Genomic DNA, 24,199 nt, shown 5'->3' on the forward strand with positions numbered 1-24,199 from the left:
TACCGTTTGCGTAAGCATAGCCACAGACTGGGGCGTTGTTTAATCTCTTTTCCAAATTACTGCCCCTTTTGCTTAATGATTCTTTTCTTCCTCGTTACTCTCCAGATTCCAAGAATTACTAGAGGTTTTGTTTTAATTGTCAGTAGGGCTGCAAAATCCTCCTGTGTAGTATACTATCCCTTGTGAATGCCTGAACAGTGTGGACCATAGAGTAAGACAGCCTAAGGTAGGAATACCATCAATTTTTTGTAGCAAAGTGTTGTCCCTCCAAAGTTTCTGGGGGAAGGAGGTTTGTGTGGCATCATGTTGTCATCTTATCTACAGATGTTTTTATCTATGAAGTGCTAACTCGCAGATCAGGAGATCCAGGTCTTTAGCTCTGTAGTTGGATGTAATTGTTACCCCTTATCAAAATAATTGCCTTCCTGTCACAAAGCAGTTGACGACTGTCAAGGGTACACTCTGCAAGTATGCAAAAGCAGAGAAGCAGACCTCTTGTGTACAATATAATGACATTTGTTACTGCTGTTAATAGTTTAAGGGAATGGTCTGCAGCAGCTATTCATCTTTTTTGAAAAACATGGACTTGCATACAGCAAATACAATTCCAGTTATTCCAACATTTCTGGAAGTGATGAACTGCGATCATTGTTAGTTGAGTTCCGAAAACTGAGGGAGGTCTGGCTGCCCAGGCAGCGCATATTATATCTTATTTTCTTGGGTATGACAGTTTCCCAGCTTGTCCACATGTCATGTTATCTGTGGCTTTTCTAAAAACTGGCTGGTTACAGTGGCTTTCAATCCACATGCAAGATGGGTAATAATTCAGTCTGCCTATTTGAGGCTTGCAAAGAGCAGCTGAGATGTGCTTTTTTCTTAAATGCTAAATGTCAAGCCTTTAATCATCCAAGCTTTTCTAACAAGTTTGTTTTATTTGTTTTTAGAGATGACAACAGAATAAAGAAAGAAGATCCCCCAGCACTTTGTGATCTTCACTGTTGTGAGGGTGGGCCCATAAGAAATGGCCTCATTGTGCAGAAGCCACCCTCTATCAATCCTGAGAGACTGAAAGATTTTGGTGAGGAGGATTACCTGAACGGGGAGGTGAAGACCTGGGAAATGAAGATAGTGAGTCGTAACGAAGAGTTACCTAGAGATGCCCTTTCCCACGTCCCTCAGTCAAGCAGTAGGACCAGCCTGTCGAGCTGTAACAAGCTGATTCGATTTGAAGATATTAGTGCAGCAGCTTTCAAAATCCAGTGTGGTGTTCAGAAAACCCCCTGCATGGTAAGGAGACTTTTTCATTTTGTATTCACTCAATGTTTCTTTTTTTGACTGTATAAAGGTTGATCAGAAATGCAGCAAGAATATGTGACTTGCAACAGGTAGATCTGTGCAACATGACTTTTGTTCATATTAGTTGTTAATTGTCAATAATAGTTTTCTTCTTACCTTTTTCAACTAACCTAAATGCTCAAAGACTGCAATGACCTGTATACAAGGGACAAACCACGTTAGGCATAGACTTAATGCACTGTGGTGTTATGCTCCTGGTGAAAAACTCTTGCAATGAGGAGCCCAAGTTGGAGATGGCAGAGTATTGGTGTTTTGCAGAGCTGTCTTATGGGAGGGTCTGGTTTGGAACCAGCCCTTGTATTTGAACAGGCTGCAAGTACAGATCTTCCTTCCTAGCCTGGCCAACCTGGCAAGGCTGGATATGTTCTTGAACCAGGTGATTATGCCACATATGACTTTGACAAAATGAGGACACAAAGATATATACACACAAACATATGCACCTATCAATCAGTCCAGCTATGGAAATGGCAAAGACACTCCCATAAATGTACCAGCATCTGCTGAAGCACCAGAGAAGTACAATGGCAAGCTGTCTGATTTGTCATGTATTTTTACTGTTGCGACCTCTTCATGAAGACTCGTGTAGGCACCCTGTGGCTAATCTCCTCTTTTCCCTGCAGCAGGTGAAAAGTGCACCTTTGCCAAATGACAATTCATAGCAGCAGCCCCAGTTCACTCCCTGTTGCTGATCTGGGGCCCTCTGCCAGCCTCACTGGCTGTACATTGTGTTTCTGGCCTGCATAGGGAAAGGACCTTGGTGTCTGAGCCACAGCTTGGAGTTAACAGTTCCTGGAGCAAAGTGGTCAGGTCTGAAAGGCACAGCATTTCTTCTGGTTCTCAGATAGTCCCTGCTGATCCAGAGGCATCATAGTTACTTTTGGCATTGCTGTGGGTTGTTTTTTTTTTAGCTTAGAGATCCTAAAATTGGGATAGCTGTGGTTTTTCTAGCATACTAATGAAGTGTGTTTCATGACAAAGGGCATGATACAAGACCACTTGAGGCTGTAAGGTGGCACAAAAACCTTTCAGGGTACTGTTGGCTGGAGTGCAGGGAGTAAAACTGGATATGTTTTGCATTCATATACTGCCTGTTCTGCATGACTTGGGAGTTAACCATCTGGCAGCTGCACCTGGATTTCCTTTCAGAATGGAAAAGTTGGCTTGCTTGGGAAGGCAGTGGGGAGGGTGAGCAAACACATGTGCTGCACGTGTGGTCAGAGGGGCAGGGCCTGGATGAACAGGGAGAGTGTACCAACCCTGCACATCGCGTTGTGTTGTCACCAAAACTCCCAGACTGTCATGTGAGAGCACAGACGGTGCTCTAGGCAGGAGTGTCAGTCTTCTGCTTTTGTGAAGAACTGTCCCGGGAAGAGAAGGTCTGCAACTAATATTGCCAGTAGTGAGCACTGCACTTCTGTATTTGACAGCTCTGGTCATATTTGTTAGATGGATTTAATCTTGCCCTACAAAGATCTATGGACAAAGGAGAGAGAAAGTGTTATTGCTTAATTTGGACAGCAGAACTAGCTAGCTCTGTACCCTTTGATAGACTGTATCATTCCTTCCTACAGCTTGTGGCATCATGCACTTCTGCCAAGCAGTTGTAGGATACTGCCTCTGTGCTCCTGCCAGTGTGAGACTGTGTGAGCCTTGGCCATGTGGGTCATTGAAGGACCTTCTTCACATCATCGGCTGTGATGAATCAGACCAACAGCTGAAAATTAGTGAAGTCCACCTTGGTCCCATCCCCTGACCCATCTACTTGTTCCAAAGTATGGCTCCCACCCTGAAAATTAACCAACCTACACAATAATATTCCTGCAGAAGTCATTGGTATTTGTTTCATGCACTGATTCAGAAGGAAAGTATTGAAAGTAGAGTGTACTTTCATTTAAAGTGGTATCAAGAAAATCTTTAACTCCTCACAGAGAGGTAAGGGCCCCTTTCAGGAGCATTAGTTTGGATTTTTAAAACAAGTATGACTATAACATATTCAGTTAATTGACTGGAGAAACATTTTACAGGGTGATTCTTCATCTGCAGTTATGACCGTGGATAGAGTGTCCTCGATTTATATGCAGGAGTTTGACTGGAGCTGAGATATGAATCATGAATGATAGTAACAGACATTATAGAGGTAGTGATTATAAGAAAACAAAGAATTAGCATTAAATTGAGCACTTGGTTCAGTTACTGATGCAGGATCCTGAAGGGTTGTTTTGTTAGCTTTGTGGATGCCAGATGGAGGCTGTGCTGTGTGTTGTACATAAGACAACCTATCTGTGCTCTGTAGATAAGAACATGGTGTCAAAAGGGAAAACTGACAGGCTGGTTCAAAGAGTCTTACAAGGTCATGCAACAGGTCAGTACAGCTGAAAATAGCACTGACACCTCCTTTGTGAGAGGTACTTTCTATATTTAGGCTACATGAAAAAAGAAAGAAGCCTTGGTTAAAGGAAGAAGAAAAGGATAACCTAAAGAGTTAAAATATTGAGTGTCAAAATTAAAGCAAAATAGTAATTTGCTGAATACACCACTCCTGTGGTAAAGAGTGACTTAATATTTTTTAAATGTAGGAGAGTCAGCAACTTTATAAAGTCACAGGATTGATCTCCTTTAATCCTCTTTCTCATTGTTCACTCTAGAATCCAAGATTCTCTTAAAAACCAAAAATTATAAAACTAGTACTGCATGGGAAGTACCAGTGAAGTAGTATTTCTTGCCTAGTATTCTTGTTCTGTTTTGGATAGCCATTATCCATAGATTAGAATGTTTAGGATAGGAGCTATTATCCTATTAGTGTACTAAGCACTTTCCATTTTTTAAGTTCTGCAGCAGGATTTTCAGAAGCAAAGTAGAGAATCTGGCCCCACCTATGGGTGAGGAATTTAACATATGCTTGTAAATCCACTAAAAAGCCTTGAAGCATTAACGTGAAATATTAAGTTTAATTGTATACCTTAAAGCAAGTATCTGCTTTAGATACATTTAGTTTAAATTCACTTTGAAAGGCCCACAGTCTGAAAAATAGGCCAGTACATATTACTATGTACACTATACACCATGTGCATGACACTGCCAGACACTTTCTGAGATAAATATTTAAAATATATTGTCATGCTGTCTTTTAATCTATCATTCTGACTTATAAACGCGGGCTTGATCCCCTAAGTCCCTGGGTCCTCATTTGCTTTGATAGGCAATGGAAGAAATAAAGCCAATTATGAAACAGAGACGCAGTGAAGCCCAGGGAACTGGAACCCACAGGCTTCCTGCAGCTCCCTTTTGTAAGCTCTCTTGTTTAAAACTCATGGTTTAGATAGTCTGGCAATAGGAAAAAAATAGGCAATGCATGCTGCGAGTGTCCTACTGTAAAAAATGATAGAGGTTTGCCATTAAAAAAAAAAGAACATAATGCACTTGGACATTGCATCACATGTACTCTGCTTGCTAATTCCTCTTAGCTCAGGGATCCTTTCTGTTCCAAACTGCACATTTTCAAACAGCTGCTGTTACACTTGCAATTCTGAGAATATATATATATATTTTTTTACTATTTCCATTATTCTTTTAATAAGAAATGTCTTTACTAATATCATACTGTCCTTAGGGTGCAAAATGGACAATATTCATTAGTGAATCAGTGGCAGAAACCATAGCCAAATCATAATGGCACTTGAGGAGGAATTTTCTTTTTTTGTATCTGTTGGGAGATTTTTAGGTATTCAATATCCACTTCTGTCAAGTGCTGAAGTATCAGACCATATGAGGTTTTTATAAATAGTGTGAAATACTTATTTTAATATCTGTATTTTAATAGTAAAACCAAAACCAGTGCTGTTTTCAGAATTCATAATGGCATGGGGAACATATTTCACTGCTGCAAGTTTGAAAATTACTTCCATAATCCCCAAGAATCTGCAAGGTAACAACACGTCATGTATTTTAAAAGAAGCAGACTATGAAATTTACTTTTGGGGGCTCATACAGCAGTTGAATGCCTTCCTTACCGGGGAGCTGATGGGGTGTGGAAGATTTTTCTTCTTTTTAGGTACATTCCCATAATAATATTTCTATACTCCAGTATTCTAGGTTATCCAAGCAGTATGGAATGGATATCTACCTAAAGAAAGAGTTCCTCCAGTACACGGGGTCTGTGAAGGAACGAGGAGTACTTTACCTTCTGACATCATTGCCTCAGGTATAACAAAATATTCAAAAAGAAATAGTTTATTTCTGCTTCACAGAAATGAAGGAGAATTAAAGATAATTTTACCTGTTATGTCCATGGATTTGCAGTGATTCTTGCCTTTTGAGCCATTGTGCTGAACAACAGAGATAGGTCTGGAAGTATCTGAATGTAAAATAATTTACTTCTTTATTCATGCTTGGCTGATCTGCTGGTGCAATGTTTAAAAATATTTTAAAGAAAAGCTTGCAAAATATTAACATCAGCATTTTTCTGTGACATTTAGATGACAGTGTTTCTATGCACATTATGTTTCTGACATGTTAAAACCACCACACTTGAAGTTATGATGAAATTGAGTTACAATGAGTGGTAAGAAGGCTCTAAATCACCAATTGGTTTTGTAACGAATTTCAGTATCATTACATAAACAGCCTGTTCGTCATTTGTAATAGAAGGTTATTGAGTCTCTGCAGTAATTATAACAGGCATGATACAGCAACCCAAGGAACAGTTGTTGTTCCTGCACTTTTGTAATAATATGAATAAATCCTTCTATTAAAGGCAAACCTGAACTGAACTAAGTTCACACAGGCAGGGAAGAGACACCTGATATTGGCTGTTCTGGGATCAGCTGAAGCTTTGCAGCTAATCAAGAAGTGAACCCAGAGGGGTGCAGGAACAGGGAGTGATCTTGTGCTGTCTTAGTTCTGTGAGTAAGACTGGAGATCACACCAGAACCGCATGTACTGTATCGTAATATTATACATGACCAGCTAGTGGAGGAAAAGGGGAACATCAAACCATTGGAATGATCCAGGATCATAGGGGACACCTTTGTGGCACTATATAATGTGCAATAAGCAACCCTGTTTTTTAGGATCAGCAAAGAAAAGGAGTGATTGTTGCTTCGGACAGTAACTTCTCCATGGCTGTTGCTTACCACGCCTCAGGGCTCCGTGTCCCAGTGTTTGTCATCATGTCAACCAGCACATCCCCAGCCAGAGTGAAGATGTGCCGTGAGTACGGTGCCATGGTCATATCCTATGGCACCACTGCCAAGGATTCCCAGATGCACGCAAGAAGGTTGGCGCAGGAGAATGGTTACCTCTACCTTGAAGAGTAAGTGGAAAGTCAGGCTGATTAGGAAGAGCAGATACTTGAGTAGCTCTGCAAAAACAATGAATGTCATTAAAATTTGGTTGCAGGTCATCAGAAAGTCCCAATTACCTGGGATATTGGACAGTTAGATATTCCCAGGCACAAATCATGAATCTTTTGGGGATGAAAACCGAAATGAGGCACACTTGGTCCAAATTTGCAAACTTCCTGATTAGGAATTGTATGGACTAGTGTGATGATGGATATCTGTTAACCCTTTATGAACTCTGTCAGAAAGCATTATGGATATCATTGATTTTTGGTCTCTCTGTTTGGAGTAAGGTGGGTAAAAGAAAATTAAAAACAAACACCAAAACCCCCTTAAATACAAAGGGCTCAGTGCCAGTGTAGAGCAAGAGAAGTTTAGTGCGGTAAAATTTTCATGTCTGCTGTGAGTGACAAAACTGTGATCATTAAAGACGCTACTTCACACATACATTTAAAGTAGCTAAGGGTAAGTGTAAATTTAAGTTTGGACTATTTGAGGTCATTGAACAAGCCAGATCTAATAAAAACATTATTAGAATAAAATAAGGCAGGCAAAAATATTTAGAACTGAGCCCCTTTTTTTAGCTTCTGCTGCCTTTCCTTTCCCTTCCCTTTTTTTTTTTTTCCTTTTTTCAAGTAAGATTTCCAAAAGCGTGGAGGGGTGAATCATCAGCAATAGGTAGCTGGCAGTGTATCAGCTGGCTGATACACTGAGCTGGATTGTTGTTATCCCTCCCCACTGCCACATTTGTGCAGGTTTTATCCATCACTTCATGTTTGAATGGCACCTACTGCAGTGGGTGCTTGTTCCCCCTTGGTTCCTGGAAGTTGAATATAATAATAATGAGTACCCTTGCTTGGAAGAAGATCCGAGAATGAGTGAATAGAGAAAGTCCTCACTTCCTTCCCAGCTGGTTTACTGGGAAAGCAATATTAAAAACTGTGCTCTTCAACTGCACCGTTACCTCTGCTCAGGGCAAGTGACCCTCAGGTCTGGCTGGTGTGCCTTGTCTGTCACCATGGGCATGACCTTGTCCCAGACTGAGACTTACAGAGAAACCCAAGGGAATGAGGTGCCCTAGATCCCGTTGAATTTTAAACCCATTTAGACTCTTCTTGAAAACCAGTTTTCCATAATCTCATGATCTCTGAATTTCTGTCAGCCATATTTCAATTGATGTCTTACCTCCCAGCTGAGTTGCATTGGCTATCATGTTTGCACAAAAGAACTATATTAATTTATTGTCATTTCATATTTAATCTTCCCCTTCTTCCCAAATAATTATTTCAGTTACACAAGGTAGATACTCTCCAGGTTCATGAAGCTTCAGGGACAATGCATGTGAAGGACTTGAGCATCTAGCACTGAAGAACTCTGAAAGTGCATGTTACCATTAATAATATCAAAGCTCTCTGATTTAATTCAGGTTTTAAGTTACAAGAAACAGTTATTAAATGCCTTAGTATGTTTAATTAAAACCTCAGAGATTACATTTTTCACACTCCGGAGAAAAAAAAAGAAAGCCCCACTACAATTGTGAGCCTTTTTATAATAGGATGCCTGAAGTATATTTTGTTAGGTGTAGACTGGGAGAGCTTTCTCAGAGAGATGCACAGATATATGCATAGCCATTCTCCAATATGTGTCTGACACATATTCATCATCACTTGCCAAAACTGAATGTAAAACATCAACAATCTCCTGTGCTTTAGAATGGAGCTTCTGAAATTGTTTCAGTTGAATTCTAGCTTGCATGAAATCCCCAGTAAATTGGTCTCTGGATCTCCTTAACCAACAATTCATTCTTTCCTTCCCAAAGTAGACATTACATGACTGTCTTTGGTTTTACCTGCACAGGTCATGTCCTGTAAGTTAGGTGTGTCAGTTCTTCTCATTTCGTGAGTGCAATTAAAATGCTGTGTTACGAAAATGATCATGCAAGCATTCAATTAGAGGAAGGAAACTTTTAATCTGACTACAACTTCCTGTGTAGTGCCAGAAAGGAAATGTGATTTTTCACTTTGGAATTCAATAATGAAATCTGTGTCATTGCTGCTTAGGTAATATAGGATTTTTAATAACTGTAGATGTTCAGGACCTCATTATAAGTGTCATGTGACGATTCCAGTAAGTAACACCTACCTCTGGCATGATGCGAGAAGGATTAATTTGTGAATCAGAGAGGTAAGAGTGCTACAGACTGAATTACACACACCTGGATGTTAGCAAGCAGAACATGATTATCTGAAACATTAGTTCAAACTGCTAATAAATCTTCACGCCCAGAGCAGTCTTCTTCAGATAGAATTTGCTGTTGTTAGAGAAGCTTAACTTGTAAATTGCATATCCCAGCTCCTCATTAATTTTTGCAGATCCCCCTGGTTTCCCATGTAACTGTGGCAGCAGTAGCTCCACAAACTCAGTTCTGAATCTTATTTGTGAATTCACTCTAGAATAATTGTTCAGGAGACCAGTCACATCTTTTGTCACATTTAAGAAGGAAGAGAGAGGCTCTTCAGTATCTTGATAAAGACAATGAATTCAAGGGTTGGTTATTCATCCCATTATGATTTCTTGCCATTGCCTTTAGCTGTGCTACAGGACTGAAAGTTCATTGTTCCCATCCTTTCTTGTCTGGTTATGTACTCTTGCCCAGAGGAATCTGCTGTGTTTTGCTATATGTGACTTCTCAAGTCTATATGTATGCTATGTGTAAACTTCTCAAGAGAGCCTTGGTTTCCACTTTGCAGGCATTCTGTGCTCCTCTGCTGAGCCTCTCTGTGCATGTCTAAGAAAATAAAAGCATAGCTTCCTAGTACCCAAGCCTCCTGGGTCAAGTAAATCAAGTGAAGTAATTTGATCTATAATTCTGTTTTCATATCCATTTGGCAGAAAAAGCAGAACATAGAGAAGTTTCATATTTTTCATTCATATATCATTCCGTATTTACATCATTGCTAACATGTAAATAAAATGCAAAACAGCTTTTAGAAATAGATCCAAGTGATTGTGTGACTGTTAAGTGGACTTTTTTTCAGACTTTTGTCTCTGTTTGTGCATCTTCTCCTCATTAAATCACCTTTGCCTAGAAGTGTTTTACTAGTGAGTATTTTGGCCCAGCTAACTCTCTTACCTTTCCAGAGTCTTTCAGAGTAATGTGAAGTTATCAGATATTTGCCCTGGATTGTAGACTTAACTCTGTAGCAATCTGTTTGGTGTTTGTGAGGTTGAACAGAGTGCTTACATTTAATGAAAATTCCCGTTTATCACAAACACTAAATTCCAATTATAAATACAGAGAAGGAGATTTTGCTTTTAGTTTGGCCTGCTGCATTTCACATTTATGAAGCTGAAGGAAGTGATGGCAATGGAAACATGACTTCTGATTTACCAGCTCTGTAAACAGCAGATACTGGTAACAACAGAGGCACATGCTCTTCCTCCTGAAGGCAATGTGGGTTTATCAGTGGCCCAAGCTTTCTCCCAGTAGGTAACATCACACTTCACACAGTGCACAGTGGTCTTTCTGATGGCAGTGTCTTCTTGTCTCACTGTCTGACCTCTTGCTGGTGTTTTCCTCTTGAGTATACTTTTCTGTACTGAAAGGTGTCTGCAAAGCAGTAGATTGAACTATTATTGTGTTGACAAGTGACAAACCTGCTGAGCTGTGCCTTCCTTCCTGCAGGGAGGACAGTGCTGTCTACCTGTCAGGCCTGGGAACCGTGGGGCTGGAGGTGTACGAGCAGGTGCCAAAGCTGGACGCGGTGATTTTCCCTGCAGGAGGCCACTGTGGCTTGCTGGCAGGGTCGGCTGCTGCACTCAAACACCTTGACCCGCATATTTCTGTAATTGTAAGTTTCCTTTCACCTGTAAAGTGCTGTGTTTTGACAGGGTTCCCCACTGATATTTTCAAAAGACATTGCTATCTAGTGATATGCTGGCAGAGACTGCATATGCTGAGGACTAGGACTATCTGTGTCCCTGGGCTTTACCAAGAAGAAGAGCTACTGTGAGCCTGGGCAGCCTCCTGTCTTGCCTGGATTTAAGAAAAAAATGTGGGAAGACTCTTCCAAGATGAATTAAATCCAGTTCTGTGTTTTGAAGTAATTTTTTACTGGAACAGTTTGTCCCTGAATAAGCCACAGGATAAATTCAATGATAGCACAGTTATTCTTCAATTTGAAATTAATTAAGCAAACTTTGTGCAGCTTTTTTGGTGTTCATTTTGGTGGTGACTTCTGTAATGCCTGGCTCAATAAAACTTGACAACCCTTCTCCCCCAGGGGGTTGAATCTGAAAGTTTCCCTGTATTGCAACAATCCTTAAAGGCTGGCCACCCAACCGAAGATCAGGCTTGCAGCAATCATCACTTTTATGGAGGTAAGAAAATAGATTGTTTTCATTTTCTTTCTCCAACCATATTCATCCCTCATGAATTTAGTCCAAACACACTTCAAATTAAACCTCGGAAGAGTCAGAATTTGATTAATGCTGTATAAGCCACTTCTAAAGCCTTTTCACAACCACCATCCTGGGGTGCAATACCATTTCCAATACCTGTGAAGTGTTCAAGTGAATATGTAGAAATATGAGAGTGTTTATCTGACTATTGTGCTCTCAAGCAGCATCTTAACCAGTGAAGTCAATGGGAAACTCTTGTGTAAAAGATTAATTTGTGAACAGGCAAGAAAATGCAGTGCTTAGATGTTTACTCACAAAATTGTTCTCAGAGCAACAGCATTTATAAATCATACTATTGTTTGCCTATAATTAGTTTACAAAACCTCAGCTGTTAAGCAATTTAAGAATATCCTGTTTAACTGGTGTTTAAATCTCTGGAAGCTTTTGATTAAACAGGAGTTTTTTAAACAAACAACTTCTTAAGTTTATCAGTAAGCTCTGCCTGTCTGCTCCTTTAGTAACTGTCCTGCTGCAGCTAACAAACCATGTGCCACGCTGGCTGCTTCTCCGGGCCTCACTGTACAGTGAGGAACACTGGGCTGCAGGATCAGTCTCACAGTGTGACTGTGCCGGTGAAGAATCCCAGTTTTCTTAAACGGGTCCAAAATGGCAAAAATCTTCCTGGGAGGTTTAGTCTTTCATTACCAAATGCATTTTTGTCACATGAAAAACCAAGCGACTTAAGATCATATAACAGCAATGTGCTGCACTCATTAAGGGCACAAAACAATCACAAAACTCTAAAAATGTTGACCTTGTCTAGAGCAGCCATATTCATATTTTTGTCTCTTGAAATCTGCAGATGTAAGTGGACTTTGCTTTGGCAGCAATTCTTTGCAGCTGACTGGGAAACTGGTGGATAAAGTTGTTGCTGTGAGGTAGGTGAAGAAAAGCAGTGAAATGGATAACACTGGGTGAACATTACTGTGTATGGAAAATGTGCTATATCACCAGGGCATGGTTGTTCTTCATGTGCAGTGGAGAGCAGGTTGTGAGGGCCTGCCATAATGCACAGACTGTGAGGGCATGGTGGTGACAGGGTGCCTTTCCTTCCAAGGGGGGCGCTGAAGGTGTTGAACCCAATCCCACATATTTGACCAGTTTGGCAAAAACTTCACCTGCTACTATGACCTGGTGATGATGCAAAAATTTCCCTTCTTGTGTTCTGTAACACTTGAAGACAGTTTTTGGCAAAACTCTTCCAAATCTTCTCTGAAAGTCCAAGTTGGCAGAATATATTTGCCACTAGGATTTTGCTAGCACAGTGGCTCTGGTAAAAAATGCCATCCTGTCTTTCAGTTAATAACAAGACTCAGATGCACATTCCTCCCCACCAGCACAGCTTGCTGTAAAACCACTTTGGGGCTGTCCCAGGAGGACAGAAGGAATCCCTTCATACATAAATAATTGTTTTCTGCTTTTGGTAGCTCTTTTGTTTTGATGTAACTCTTTTGCCTCCAGGGAGGAGGACATCCTCATTTCAATGCTGAGGTTGCTGGAGTACGAGCGAGCCACAGTTGATGCAGAAGGGGCTATTGGACTTGCAGCACTTGTTGCAGGGAAACTGCCTGAGTTGAAGGGTAAAAGGTATGGCAGCTACTGCAAATAGAGCTGTGGCTAAAGCTTGGGGTTGAGTGCCTTGGTCCCAGGAAACAGAGAGGACAGAAGCTACCTGTTTTTTGAGTGACAAGGCAGTTTCTGCCCCTGAACTGTCAAGAGGCCCATCTGTGGAGTCTGCTTCAGGCTGAAGAGACCACTCAAAGATGAGAAGACCATGGTGGGCAAGACAAATGTCAGCCTGGAGAGACCAGACAAATCTTGTCATCTCTCTCTATTCTCAAATGTTTGGAGGGAAGGCAATTACACACAGCTCCACCAGGCATGGTCTCCTCTGCCAGGATGGCGTCCTGCTCTTGTCAGCTTCTTGCCTTCCCTCATTCTGCCTGTGGAAATCAGCCCTCTCTGTGGCATGACAGGAGCTAGGCTGTCTTCTGTAGTCAGTTGGTGACACCTACCTCCCTGCCCCAAGTAGTCCTGCCCAGACAGTCACTGGGATTACCCTTGTGCTTAGCATTACATGTGTGGATAAGTGCCTTCTTGCATCTGGAGTGGAGTATTCAGTACTTAAGCAGATTGAGCCTGGGCTCAGGACATAGCCTGGAACGTGTTTCAACATGCATGCACTCAAGACAAAATAAAATTTCCAGTGCACAGCATTGTATGCTAAAATACTGCTCAGGCAATTCTTTAGAAGAGGCTGACAGAGTACCTACAGAGCAGCAGTAAATTTCAATTCAGTACAGCTAACATAAAAGGGATAATGTAAAGCTTTGGGTTTAAAGAGGTCAGGTTTGGCCCTGCAAAGATATATTATCAGAGACTGTGTGGCTCTTCATTTGCTCTTCATTTTTGTGCTCATTTTGTAGGGCTGAGATGGATTTAATTCATGGTTACAGAAAGCCTTGAACATACATATTATTTAACCATTAAGATTCTGAGACTCAGAACTTCCAGGGAAAAATTATGTCACATATTTAAATTTTGAAACAGAAATAAAGTTATCTAGCTAAATATCTCTAACAAAATGAAAATCTCCAGGAAATGAAAACAAAGTTTCAGGCCAACTAATGCAGCCAGCTTCTAACCAGGAGATAACTTGTAATACATATTTATTGAAGGGTGGTCCTAGCAAATCTTAAGCTGACATTTAATACAGTGTCCGTGATTTTTGGTTCCTGTGCACAAACAAGTGCTACTAAAAAGTTCTATTTTTCTCTCTGTTTTCAGAGTGGCAATTGTTATATGCAGTGGAAACTTGGAGCTACATTTGCTGCAGCAGTGCATAGCTCGGGCACTGACGCTCGATAACAGAGTGTGCAGGTTTTCCCTTGTGCTTGCTGACTGCCCAGGAGATGTTTCAAAGCTACTGGAGATTTTAGCTCGGGAAGAAGCCAGGTAAATCAGACTAACAGTAGGGAAATATTATCACATAATAGCATAAAGATTATTAAAGATTTGGACATGTTTCCAAATGTTCTCTGAAGGCAAGTATAAGTAGTTAGTTAATCAATTTTTTTTTCTTGTTTTGTCTTGGAAAAACTTGTATTTCCTTACATTTTCTTACAATGTGAAAGCACCTTTGCAGCACAGAGTAACATGTCTGATACAGAAAGCAACAAAGATAGCTTCTGTACAAACAGTCACAGAAAGTATTTTACAGTGACAAAGGATTGTCATGATCTCTAATTTATCCCTTATTTGATCTAGAGTTTTGGATATTCAACAAGAACGCACGTTTGTGACATCTGAGCTCTTCACTGTTGAGGTAAGACGAGATGCCATTTCAGCTTCTCCTGCAGTACTGACCTCCCTGACTTTGTCCTGGTTTCCTGTAGCTCTATATGACTATGATCAAGATGTCCAACAGAGTGTGCACAGTGATCTGAGGAGCACTGTGGTAGGGGATGCCTGCTGTGTTCCACAGCCCCTTGCCCCCCAAGGTGTACAGCTGGTGCAGGGCCTGTTTCACGCAGCCGCGCGGGGCAGGGACAACTGCAGCAACTGTCCTTACGTGCCTGCTGGTGTCCTGGAGGTGGTGAGCAAGCTGCAGCATCTGTCCAGAACCTGAAGAGCCAGCTTTATAGGCTGGCTGTAATTATCCAAAATCGTTTTGCCTTGCAGCAATGTGGATAATATCCTTACTCTTAAGGAATCCTAATTCTTAACTAGGGCCTCAGTTTTATACTGTATCCACAAGGAGGAGAGAGCAAATTTGTTTTTCCTTTGTTGAGCGTTTGATACAGTAACAGTGAGGACATGTTATCTGTTAGTGACACCTCTTTAAAGGACCTCATGGCAAATCTTTTATTTCAACTGGTTTGGCAAGGGTGTGGTTTGCACTGACTTCATGCTACTGCTGTCTAAGTCTAGCCTGACTTAGTTTGTGAAGTCACAGGTAGAAGTCAAATCAGGGATTTTTGTTAACAGGCTTTTTGCTATGTAATGCTACTTGAGTAACCAAGTTGTTCTATTTTAGCTTTTAAATCTGGTTTCCCACCTGAATGCAAAAACCTGTTCAGTATTTTGACTTGCAGATATAAAGAATAGATTAGAGTCAAGATTACTATAGCAAAGGACTACAACAAAGTTAATGGACATCTTTCAGAACATGATAGTATCATTTTTTTCAAGTGTCTTCAACTAAAGCTACATTGCTCTGCAGTGTGCCATCCTGATAGGCCAGCTTACTGATTTGGATAACTTGAAGATAATGTGGCACTGCACAGGGTAGAACATCACTCTGATTCAGCAACTAACTTAGCTCTGAAAAACCTTTTTACTGAAAGATAGATTCTACAAACTCTGTAACTCTTTCAAAGCTTTCTATGTTATTTTTATGAAGGCTTGTCATTTTTATTAATGTCACTAAGTAATTAAAAAAAAAAAAAAATTCACTCTCTTAGTTTTTGATTGAAAATGTAAGAACAACTTTCCATTGCTCTTTTAGCCTCTCCTGATGAGGCAGTTTTATCAGGATCTGTAGTAAATACTGTCCCTGAAAGAAAAAGTGTCATGTGCTATTGTCTGCACTTTAAACACAATGTATTTTCACTGACTATACACTTGAAAAATATGACAGTGTTGTACAACAGGAGGGCTGAAGGGAGGAATTTGCATCCCTGAATAAACTGATTTGATGTTGGATTAGCATGACGGCTTTTCATCGGCCTGGGAGAGGCTATGGTATAATTAGATGTGAAGCACAAAGTAGTGATCCAAATTTATAGACCTCAGTGATTTTGGAGGCAGTTCTGTCTAGTGACACCTAGTGAATTGTGAAGCCTTTCTTTCAAAATTAAAACAAGGGTAAAAAAAATATGGTATAATATGGAATTTATCGTTAAGCATCACAATTAATTTGCTCTAATCATATGTATAAAAATACATATTTTCATACTAAAGCTAAGACATGGGTGAAGATTTGCTTTTTTTTTCTCACGTTTGTAAGAGCCAAAGCCCTGTGTCAGCAAAGCATTTTAAGCACTTGCTAGTAAAACAGACCTGCAAAGAGCTTGATCATTTTCATCTGTGTAAATCACAGCACATTAAAGTATGCATTTAGGTCTGGATCAAGATCTAAAATTATTGTGTGTTGAACTGGTGGTAATAATAAGAAAGGCATTAGAATTATACCCACTCTCCTCTAACATACTTTCAACTGTGGATATAGATTAAGTGTTTGACAGAAGAGAGCAGTATGTGTAGTGGCTTAATTTTGAAACTCTAAATCAGTCCTGTCAAGATTTTCATCTCAGTATTTAATCACCCTTTTAGATTTACCCCTTCATGTCCAAAGGAGAAAATCTTGGCTTCTAGTTCCTGCTTCTCAGGAAGACAGAGATGCCTTTTTTTTTTTTTTCCCCCCAGTCTGGTGCTGGGTTGGTGTTTATTCATCTTGTGCACACTTGGAACACACCATGGGAGGATCCTTGCAGATAGTCTGTTTGCATGCCAAGAGTGGACCTGCTGGATTATTATCTGATTTAGGTAATGTGATAGGAACCTGTTGGTGTTCACTGACCTGAATGTCAGAGTGTACCAAAAGATAAGGCTCAGGTTGCACAACCAAGTGACAGCTGTGGCAGTGGTTGCACCCTTGCTCAAGCATTGCATTGCACCAGCCTCAGGGGAGATGGTCTGGGAGCTGATCCCCAAACTGTAAACTGAAATGCTGTTGCCAAATACTCTGTAATGTGCAGTAACCTACACTGGGTGTTAACTGCACATTACAGAGTATTACCCAGTTGTTGACTTTGTTAATAGAAGTGAAATGCCCTGCTTTATTTATAGAACTGGAACCAGTGTATATAGTTTTAATTTCTAACTCTAGTGATTTTTGTGCAAGCAAACCTATACTGCTGCTGAGTGTAGGGTATCATCAACATTAAGTTATGTGAATCCTGCAAGACCAACAGTTTAAAAGAAGATGAAGATTAAGAATATGGTTTCTGTGATAGAGAAGTGGAATAGAAAGGTTCATTGGAGGAGTCAGGGATATAAGGAATTGCACTAGCTAGATATGATCTATCTTTACATAGAATATGGAAAAGCACAAAAGACTGAAATCTTTTGAGCAATTTTGCTCATTTCCTCTGCTCTCTAGCATTGGCTCAGCATGTCCACCCAATCTCTTTATTTGCACACAAACCTTGCAGATATCAGGCAGGGGCATGCCAGAATGATTTTTAATATCTAGGAAAATATTATCTAAAAGGCTAAGTGCCCAAATGTGAGACTTGCAGTTAAAAGGGTAACAGAGGTGCCCACCTTGTTGCCTGAATTACTCATCACATAACTAGAATTTTTCTCCTTTTGTGATGTTACGAACTTTCCTCTCTTTGAAATGGAATGAATTCCTATGAATATTTTCATTTATGCAGCTGGATTTTGGTGTCGCACAGAGTAATAACTTATGATCTTTTTTTTTTTCTTTTCAGTGTTCTACTGCCTCACATTTCTAGTTATTAAATAAAACCCACAAGATGTCGATGTTCAGTAGAACCATTCTGCTTTCCATTATTTCGAGGTCTGCTATAAAAAAAATCTAAGGGGCTAACTGGACCCTTAGGCTGGAATCGGTCTTCAGATAACCTGCCACAGAGAGTGGAACTCTAAATGCAGTAAAAGAATCACCTGGCTGGTTATTTTAATGGTCTTGCAGAACTAGATAATTTTATTTTAAGTTATTTTTTAATCCAGCAAGGATATATGCAGGAGAGAAATGCATAAAGTGTGCTCTGTTTTTGTTGGTTTTGTTTTTGTGGACTTCTTGATTCACAGAAAATAAAGGTCTACTGTGCAATCATGGTCCTGCAGCCAGTGAGAACTCTGCTGGATCAAAAAGATTTTGTCTAGGACTGAGGGCGTGTGGGTTTGAAAAAAAATTTAAGTCAATTTTTCTCTGGTTGTCATGGGTTATCTTGTCTGGAGTGTAAGAAACATTGGGCAATAAGTTTTGTTATTTGTTCTTAAATAAGACTAATTTGAAGCACTTACACTTAGTTCATCAGTAGGGGTGCGGCCTCCTACAGCCGGTAGTACCTGCATGACTGCTCATCCTAGATAAAACAATCCCCATATACCTCCCCATGAACATGAGGACTGTCCTGTTGGACATTCAGATAAATCATACTTCCCAGGTGAAGTGAAGAAGAGAGAGGAGTTCTGTGAAGGTAAAGCTGCAGTGTAAATTGGCTTAAACTGACCAAGAAAGCAAATTCTTGTCTTCTTTTGTGTTTAGATCTCTAGCTGCTGGAAAGTGTGATTCTGTTTGCTCCTGCTGTGAGCAAATATTCTCTTTTCCTTTATTTGTCAACTCTGAAAAATCAGGTAAATTCCTGCAGTTTATTATTGCTGCAGCTGCTGTTGGTATTACTTTTAAAATACGCTATAGTAGAGTAAGGGCCATATCGTGTGCTGGATGCTGTGCATGGACAGAACAAAAAGACAATATTTATCCAAGCTGTTTACAAGCACTCTGGCTCCAATCTATCCAAGTCTGTCTGGCTTCAATCATTAGCAGAAAGAAAAGGGCAGAGGGGAGGATGCTTGGCTCTATAAATCAGAGCTTTCCCATGGCTACTCTCAGGGCAGAGCAACTGCTTTGCTGTCAGACATTCAAAGCTGAACCTGGTAAGTCCAGACTGGTTCCTAGTGCAGTAGTTGATTTGTTCAGGACAAACCTGGCATGATTGCTGCAGAAGGGTGAAAAGGTTGGGGTTTTTTAATTACAGACTCTGTGAGAGAGAAGTGTGTGCATTCCTGAAGATATGACTGCAAAGCTTCAGTGATTTTATATGAACCAGGAAATGGATAACGGGTATCTGGTACTTGGGTGCCTAGATATCTTTCAGATACTTTTCCAAGTCTTTGTGTTCTACCCACTTCTCTCATTATTAACTGTCTTCTGTGACTTCCCTTCTTTTGAGACTAAATACCACTTTTTCAGAGCAGAAAGAAATTAGCATCTGATTTGTGTTCCAAAGAACCAAACAAGAACAGAACTAGGTTCACAATTAGAGGTGAAGAATTACAGAAACAGATCAGAAATGTGACTTGTGTCATGATGAGTATTTAAGAAGCTCTAGCCAGTTTTATCATTAAGTGAGCTCATGTCTCTTTAGAACAACCTGGAGTTAGTGTTTTGTCTTTTCCTTCAGTGTTTTGCTAAACATTTATTGTGATTAAAAGCTCATTCACAGAAACATGACTTCACAAAGTTTTTGTTTAGAAATGTCCTCAATAAGCATATTAAAGTAGAGATGATTTATTATTTTTTTTTGCCTTGTTGCTGTCTGTAAAGGATGCAGCTACAATAGGAATGTTAAAGATGGCATCTGTCTCTAGTCCACCTTGAGGTTACCATGACCAGTTTTTCCTCTGTTCTCTGTAGATTGGCCTGTTACAATACACTCTCTGTTGTTGCACCATAACGCATCTTGGAGCATTTCCTTGCTACATTTACATGTTTCTGTGAGGTCTTTTTCTCAGGTGACACTTTAAATGTCAGTGACAACTCCAGCAGGGTTAGCAGTCTAAAATTGTGAAATATAGTTTTCCTTCTGCACTTTTTCATCAGTGTCTTAGCTTTGGTAGTGCCCAGATTCTTAACTGATGTGGTAGAGATGTGAGTATGCAGAAAAGAGGGATTAAAGAAGAATTGAAAAAATGACAGTGAAGTTATTGCCTTCAGTGTTTGCATGACAGGAGTGTCAATAATACTTCTGGAGGCAAGTGAAGAATAAGAAGAAAACTATCACAATTAAGTTTGCCTGGGTTTAGTTTGACTTAGCATCAGAACAGTCATAACAGAAAACAAGAAGTGATGCAATGACCAAACAAAAAAATCAGAACAAAAATAAAGTGTGTGAGTAGATGAAACCAGCCAGAATACTGCAGATGATAAAGGACTGGGGGATAACTTCATGAGAGAGGAGAGGAGGAGAATATAAAAAGCTTGAAGGATGAACAAACACCACACAGAAACATGGGGAATGGGGTGAGGGAAGAGTCAGAGATGGTTGAGGTGGCAGCAGCACCACATACATAGCCCAGGGAATGGAAAAATGCAGGTGCTGATGAGTGACTTCAGGGAGGCCAACAGTACAAGTACTTGTCCAGGTGTCAGCAGAAGATCAGTCTGTCTTGTTCAAGCTTTGAAGACAATAAAAAGAAGGGCTGTTGGAAGATTTTAAGACTGTTCAGAAGAGCTGGAAGAACCCCAGACATCTGCAATGTCAGTTTTCTTACCTGCATGGCCAGGGGATGTGAGGTCCAGAATTTTTATGTTGAACTGATCATTCTGCTTTTACGAGTGTATTTTAGGATTTTGTTGGAAATGCCTTAGTCTGAGATTGCTGCCATGCCATCAGGAATGTTCCTAATTCTTTTCCCAGGTCACCTGCACTGTGGAGACCAGAGACAAGATCCACACAGCCCAGCTGAGGAACGCACTGCTGGAACGCTACCCCACAGCCGCCTGGACGGAGCGGTGATGGGCAGAGCACAAGGGAAGGGGCCAAGGTCCTCTGACAAGTATTTTACAGAGCCCTAATCTTGAGGCATTCAGAACGATATTCTCTTTCAAAGCTGAACAGTTAGCAAATAGTTTCAGGATATTTATTTCCTGCTCAAGCAGTAGCGAATGTCCTTGGGAATAAAGTTAAACGCAAAACTGTAGCTTAGCTAAGGAAAACTTCTAGCCTCTGCTGGTGTTGGAATTCAATACGTCATTTTTATCTGGCTGTCTGGATTTTCACTAGTTTGTAGGATCCAATTGCATTCCATAAATAAACAGGAAGAAGGCATTTTTCTTTACATCTGAAAATGGACCTCTCTTGATTTTGATGCTCCTAATTTCAAGTAATGCCTCTCCATCTGCTGATTTTGCTATACTGCTAATATTTTCCATTTTCAAGCCAGAAGTTCTCCACTTGCTCAGTCTGCTTTGGGAGACCTATACATGTGTGTGGATGTGGGTTTGAACACACTTCTGATCTTTGCTATCGTGTGAGGAAAAATTATGCTAATAAAATGTCATTTAAATAAAACAAAAACAAAAAACCTTTTGAAGATAAAAGCCAATATTGTTTTGTTTTGTTTTGTTTTGTTTTTTTTCCCAAGGGAAATTATCCTATTTATAAAACTAAGTTCCAAAATATGTTGGCAGCAAAAAAAAGCCCTGTATTGTTAATATAATTAGACTTCATAGGCAGAACACAAATATGTTTCTTCCCTCTGCTCCTAGGGACTTAGTATTAAAAGTAGCATATGAAATGTCTTGTGTTTCTTTATAAAAAGGGGTCTCTCCATCCATGTGGATTTTGTAATTAGCATTCCACTGATCATCTTAGTCTGCTGAAAACAGACTCTATCCATCTCACCTGACAGATTAAGAACACTGTAAGAGTGAAATATATTTAAAGACCACATGTTAATAGCCAAAGGCAGTGCTGGGAGAAGAGGAAGCCTAAATCTTAGGCACATGGCTAATACAATTAACAAAGAACACATTGACCTAAATACCACTTTTATCACTACAGGCAGAGACCAACTAATAAGGTAACAGAGTGGGATGGCAAGAGATATAAGAAGAATTCAGGCCCACTTCTGAGTATGCCTGTAACAGTTGCCTTTCCACTTGGGCAAAACTCAATTTAAGGCCAGCTCAACAGAGCAAATATATACCATTCCACTTGGTTAAATTTAACCAGGATTGACTGAAATTTTGGGTGTAGGCATTTTAATAACAGGTTTTAACCCTACTGCTAGCATACCAAGATGATAATTAAGTGTATAAAATAAAGGTTATGTGTTTAGCAGTGCTCATCTGAAAATGCAGCCAGGTCAGAGTGAGTGTGTCTCCACAGGCTACACAGGATCAAATCATTCCTAGTGCCTGTGGGTGAGCTGTTGCTAGGTGTCCATGATATAGCTTTTTGGGGAGAAAGATGCTGCAAGCCCTTAGTGACACTCCTTTGTTGTCATAGTACAATTTTTCCATTGACCTTCCATCTTTAGTCCCCCTCTGAATTAGGAATGGGCTTGCTAGTGTGTTGCCTTTCCTGGTTCTGCAGTGGGAAACTTTTGTCTTTAAAATACAATCAAAAAGTCACATGTGGAAGAGGAGATGTCCTGAGGTGGGTGAAAGCTTTCTCTGCCCTTTCTTAACTCTAGTTCATCTGTAGGCTAGGAAGGGCATCATTGGAAGAGTTAGAGCAGCCTAAGCTGAGGGTCCCTGTGGACTAAAAAGAATGAACTGCACATCCATCTTATGCAGAGCTCATCTGCATTGTATCTACTACTTCCAGATAGTCAGCTATGTCTAGGACTTAACTTGTGCCTGGAAAGTGGGACAAAGAGGGAAGCAATCTGGTGGTCTCTGCATTATTGTTTTTTCTGGGAATTGGCCTGTTCATTCCTTCTTCTTGTGGCTTATGAAAGAGCAGTATGAGAGAAGAGACTCTCACAAATGGTGGACAAATAACCGAAGTTCATTGTTTTGGTCTGTTTTTGGAAGGACTGTGTTGGTTTTCACATGTAACTAAAAATTAATGATGCTTCAATGGTTAGTTTCTTTCCCTTCTTGCCAGCCAGAATGAAGGGTATGGGGCTTGGTCCTGTAAACCACGGCCTGTCAGACACAACTCCTTTCTTCATGGTCAGAAGAGTTTCAGAAATCTGTATGGAAATACGCGATGACAGACTTCATGTTGTGTACATGCTACTTCCATTGAAATGTGCAATGAACCACATCATCAAAGAGCAGTTTGGGGATGTAAACCCACTGTAAATAAGGGTCTAATTTAGGAAAAACTTTCGGGAAGTTCTGAGGATATCTTAGGTTTTTATGTGAAAAGAAAATGGGACTTTATAACCAGTTCTCAATAGTAGCCACCAACTTCTGCTGTCTGAGTCCTTGGTTTATTGTGCTAAATGATCCTCAACTTTTTTTTTAGAAGCTCAGAGCACTAATAACTTATTTTCTAATTAGTGGGAACTGCATTTAGCAGGTCTTCACAAGACAGTGGCAAGAAAGAGAGCAGACAGAGCAACCAAAAGTCAGTTAGTTCAAAATCAATGTATGATTTTGAAAATGAGTTTTGGGGGAGAAGAAAAAGAAAAAGCAAAAAAAGGAAAGGGACATCTAGAAGACACTGGAAATAAACATTATACATGCAGGTTTTTTATCCAAGTCCATAGGCTTTAAAGCTAAGCTTTAGTACTTCCAAGGGAAAAAAAAATAAAAATCAAAATTAAACTTTTAAATGAATGTATGCAATGGGAAATAATATTGAAATACCTGTGCAACTAATTTTTTTGCATTAAGAAATAGAATAGAATGATGGCATTTCAAAGATCTAACAATGTGCTTTTAAATGTTTCATTTAAAGGACTATTTTTATATAGAGTCTTCTTAGGTACCTTGAAAAAAATAACTCTAATGATTATGCAAAAACTTCACAAATTGTTAAATCAGCCAAATGTAAGTCTAAGCACTGTATTTATTTGAAAAATAACTAAAATTATGCTATGCCTCCTCAGTAATGAAAGAATGAAGAATGCACTGGTAGCAGCCTTGCATTAAAAATTCAAAGTTATTTTATTTTTTCCTTTCTCTGTCTTTGACATGGACACAAAATCCACATCATTCATGCATGAGGAGCTTGGGGCTGCAGGGAGGTGAGTGCAGCTGGGCAGGATTGGTGCTCCTGCTGCTCCTGCCCTGTGGAGCAGGGTGGGGGCTGCCAGGCTGCTCGCCAGCATGGCTGGGCAGGCATCTCTCCTTCCTGCTTGGAAAGGGATTCTGTTCCACGTACTGGGACAGGGGCAAATGCTGCCTCACGTGTCCCTGGCTGTGCCCCTGGGCACTCTGCAGGGCCTGTGGGCAGAGATATCCTGGGCTGGGCTTGTGTCGGTGAATTAAGTCCATGATATCTGGCAAATCAGATCTCAGAGGTACTTGTCATAAATATCACAAA

The 24,199-nt window shown here is 40.2% G+C and overlaps 1 protein-coding gene across 5 annotated transcripts in view; it reads left to right on the forward strand.

The window, feature by feature from the left end:
- LOC127384335 (putative threonine dehydratase) overlaps window positions 1–21,302 on the forward strand; it is a 28,026-nt gene extending 6,724 nt beyond the window's left edge. For all 5 annotated transcript variants that reach the window (XM_051618578.1, XM_051618577.1, XM_051618575.1 and 2 more), the window contains 10 exons: window positions 945–1,287; window positions 5,444–5,560; window positions 6,429–6,670; window positions 10,384–10,549; window positions 10,982–11,078; window positions 11,962–12,037; window positions 12,621–12,746; window positions 13,947–14,114; window positions 14,427–14,484; window positions 20,615–21,302. In XM_051618578.1, the coding sequence (XP_051474538.1) occupies window positions 945–1,287; window positions 5,444–5,560; window positions 6,429–6,670; window positions 10,384–10,549; window positions 10,982–11,078; window positions 11,962–12,037; window positions 12,621–12,746; window positions 13,947–14,114; window positions 14,427–14,484; window positions 20,615–20,713 (1,492 nt within the window). In that variant the 3' untranslated portion in view covers window positions 20,714–21,302. The remainder of the gene's footprint in view (window positions 1–944; window positions 1,288–5,443; window positions 5,561–6,428; window positions 6,671–10,383; window positions 10,550–10,981; window positions 11,079–11,961; window positions 12,038–12,620; window positions 12,747–13,946; window positions 14,115–14,426; window positions 14,485–20,614) is intronic.
- Window positions 21,303–24,199: the final 2,897 nt, after the last annotated feature.

This window comes from Apus apus, chromosome 4 (genome assembly GCF_020740795.1).
Source record: "Apus apus isolate bApuApu2 chromosome 4, bApuApu2.pri.cur, whole genome shotgun sequence".
Classification (NCBI taxonomy): domain Eukaryota; kingdom Metazoa; phylum Chordata; class Aves; order Apodiformes; family Apodidae; genus Apus; species Apus apus.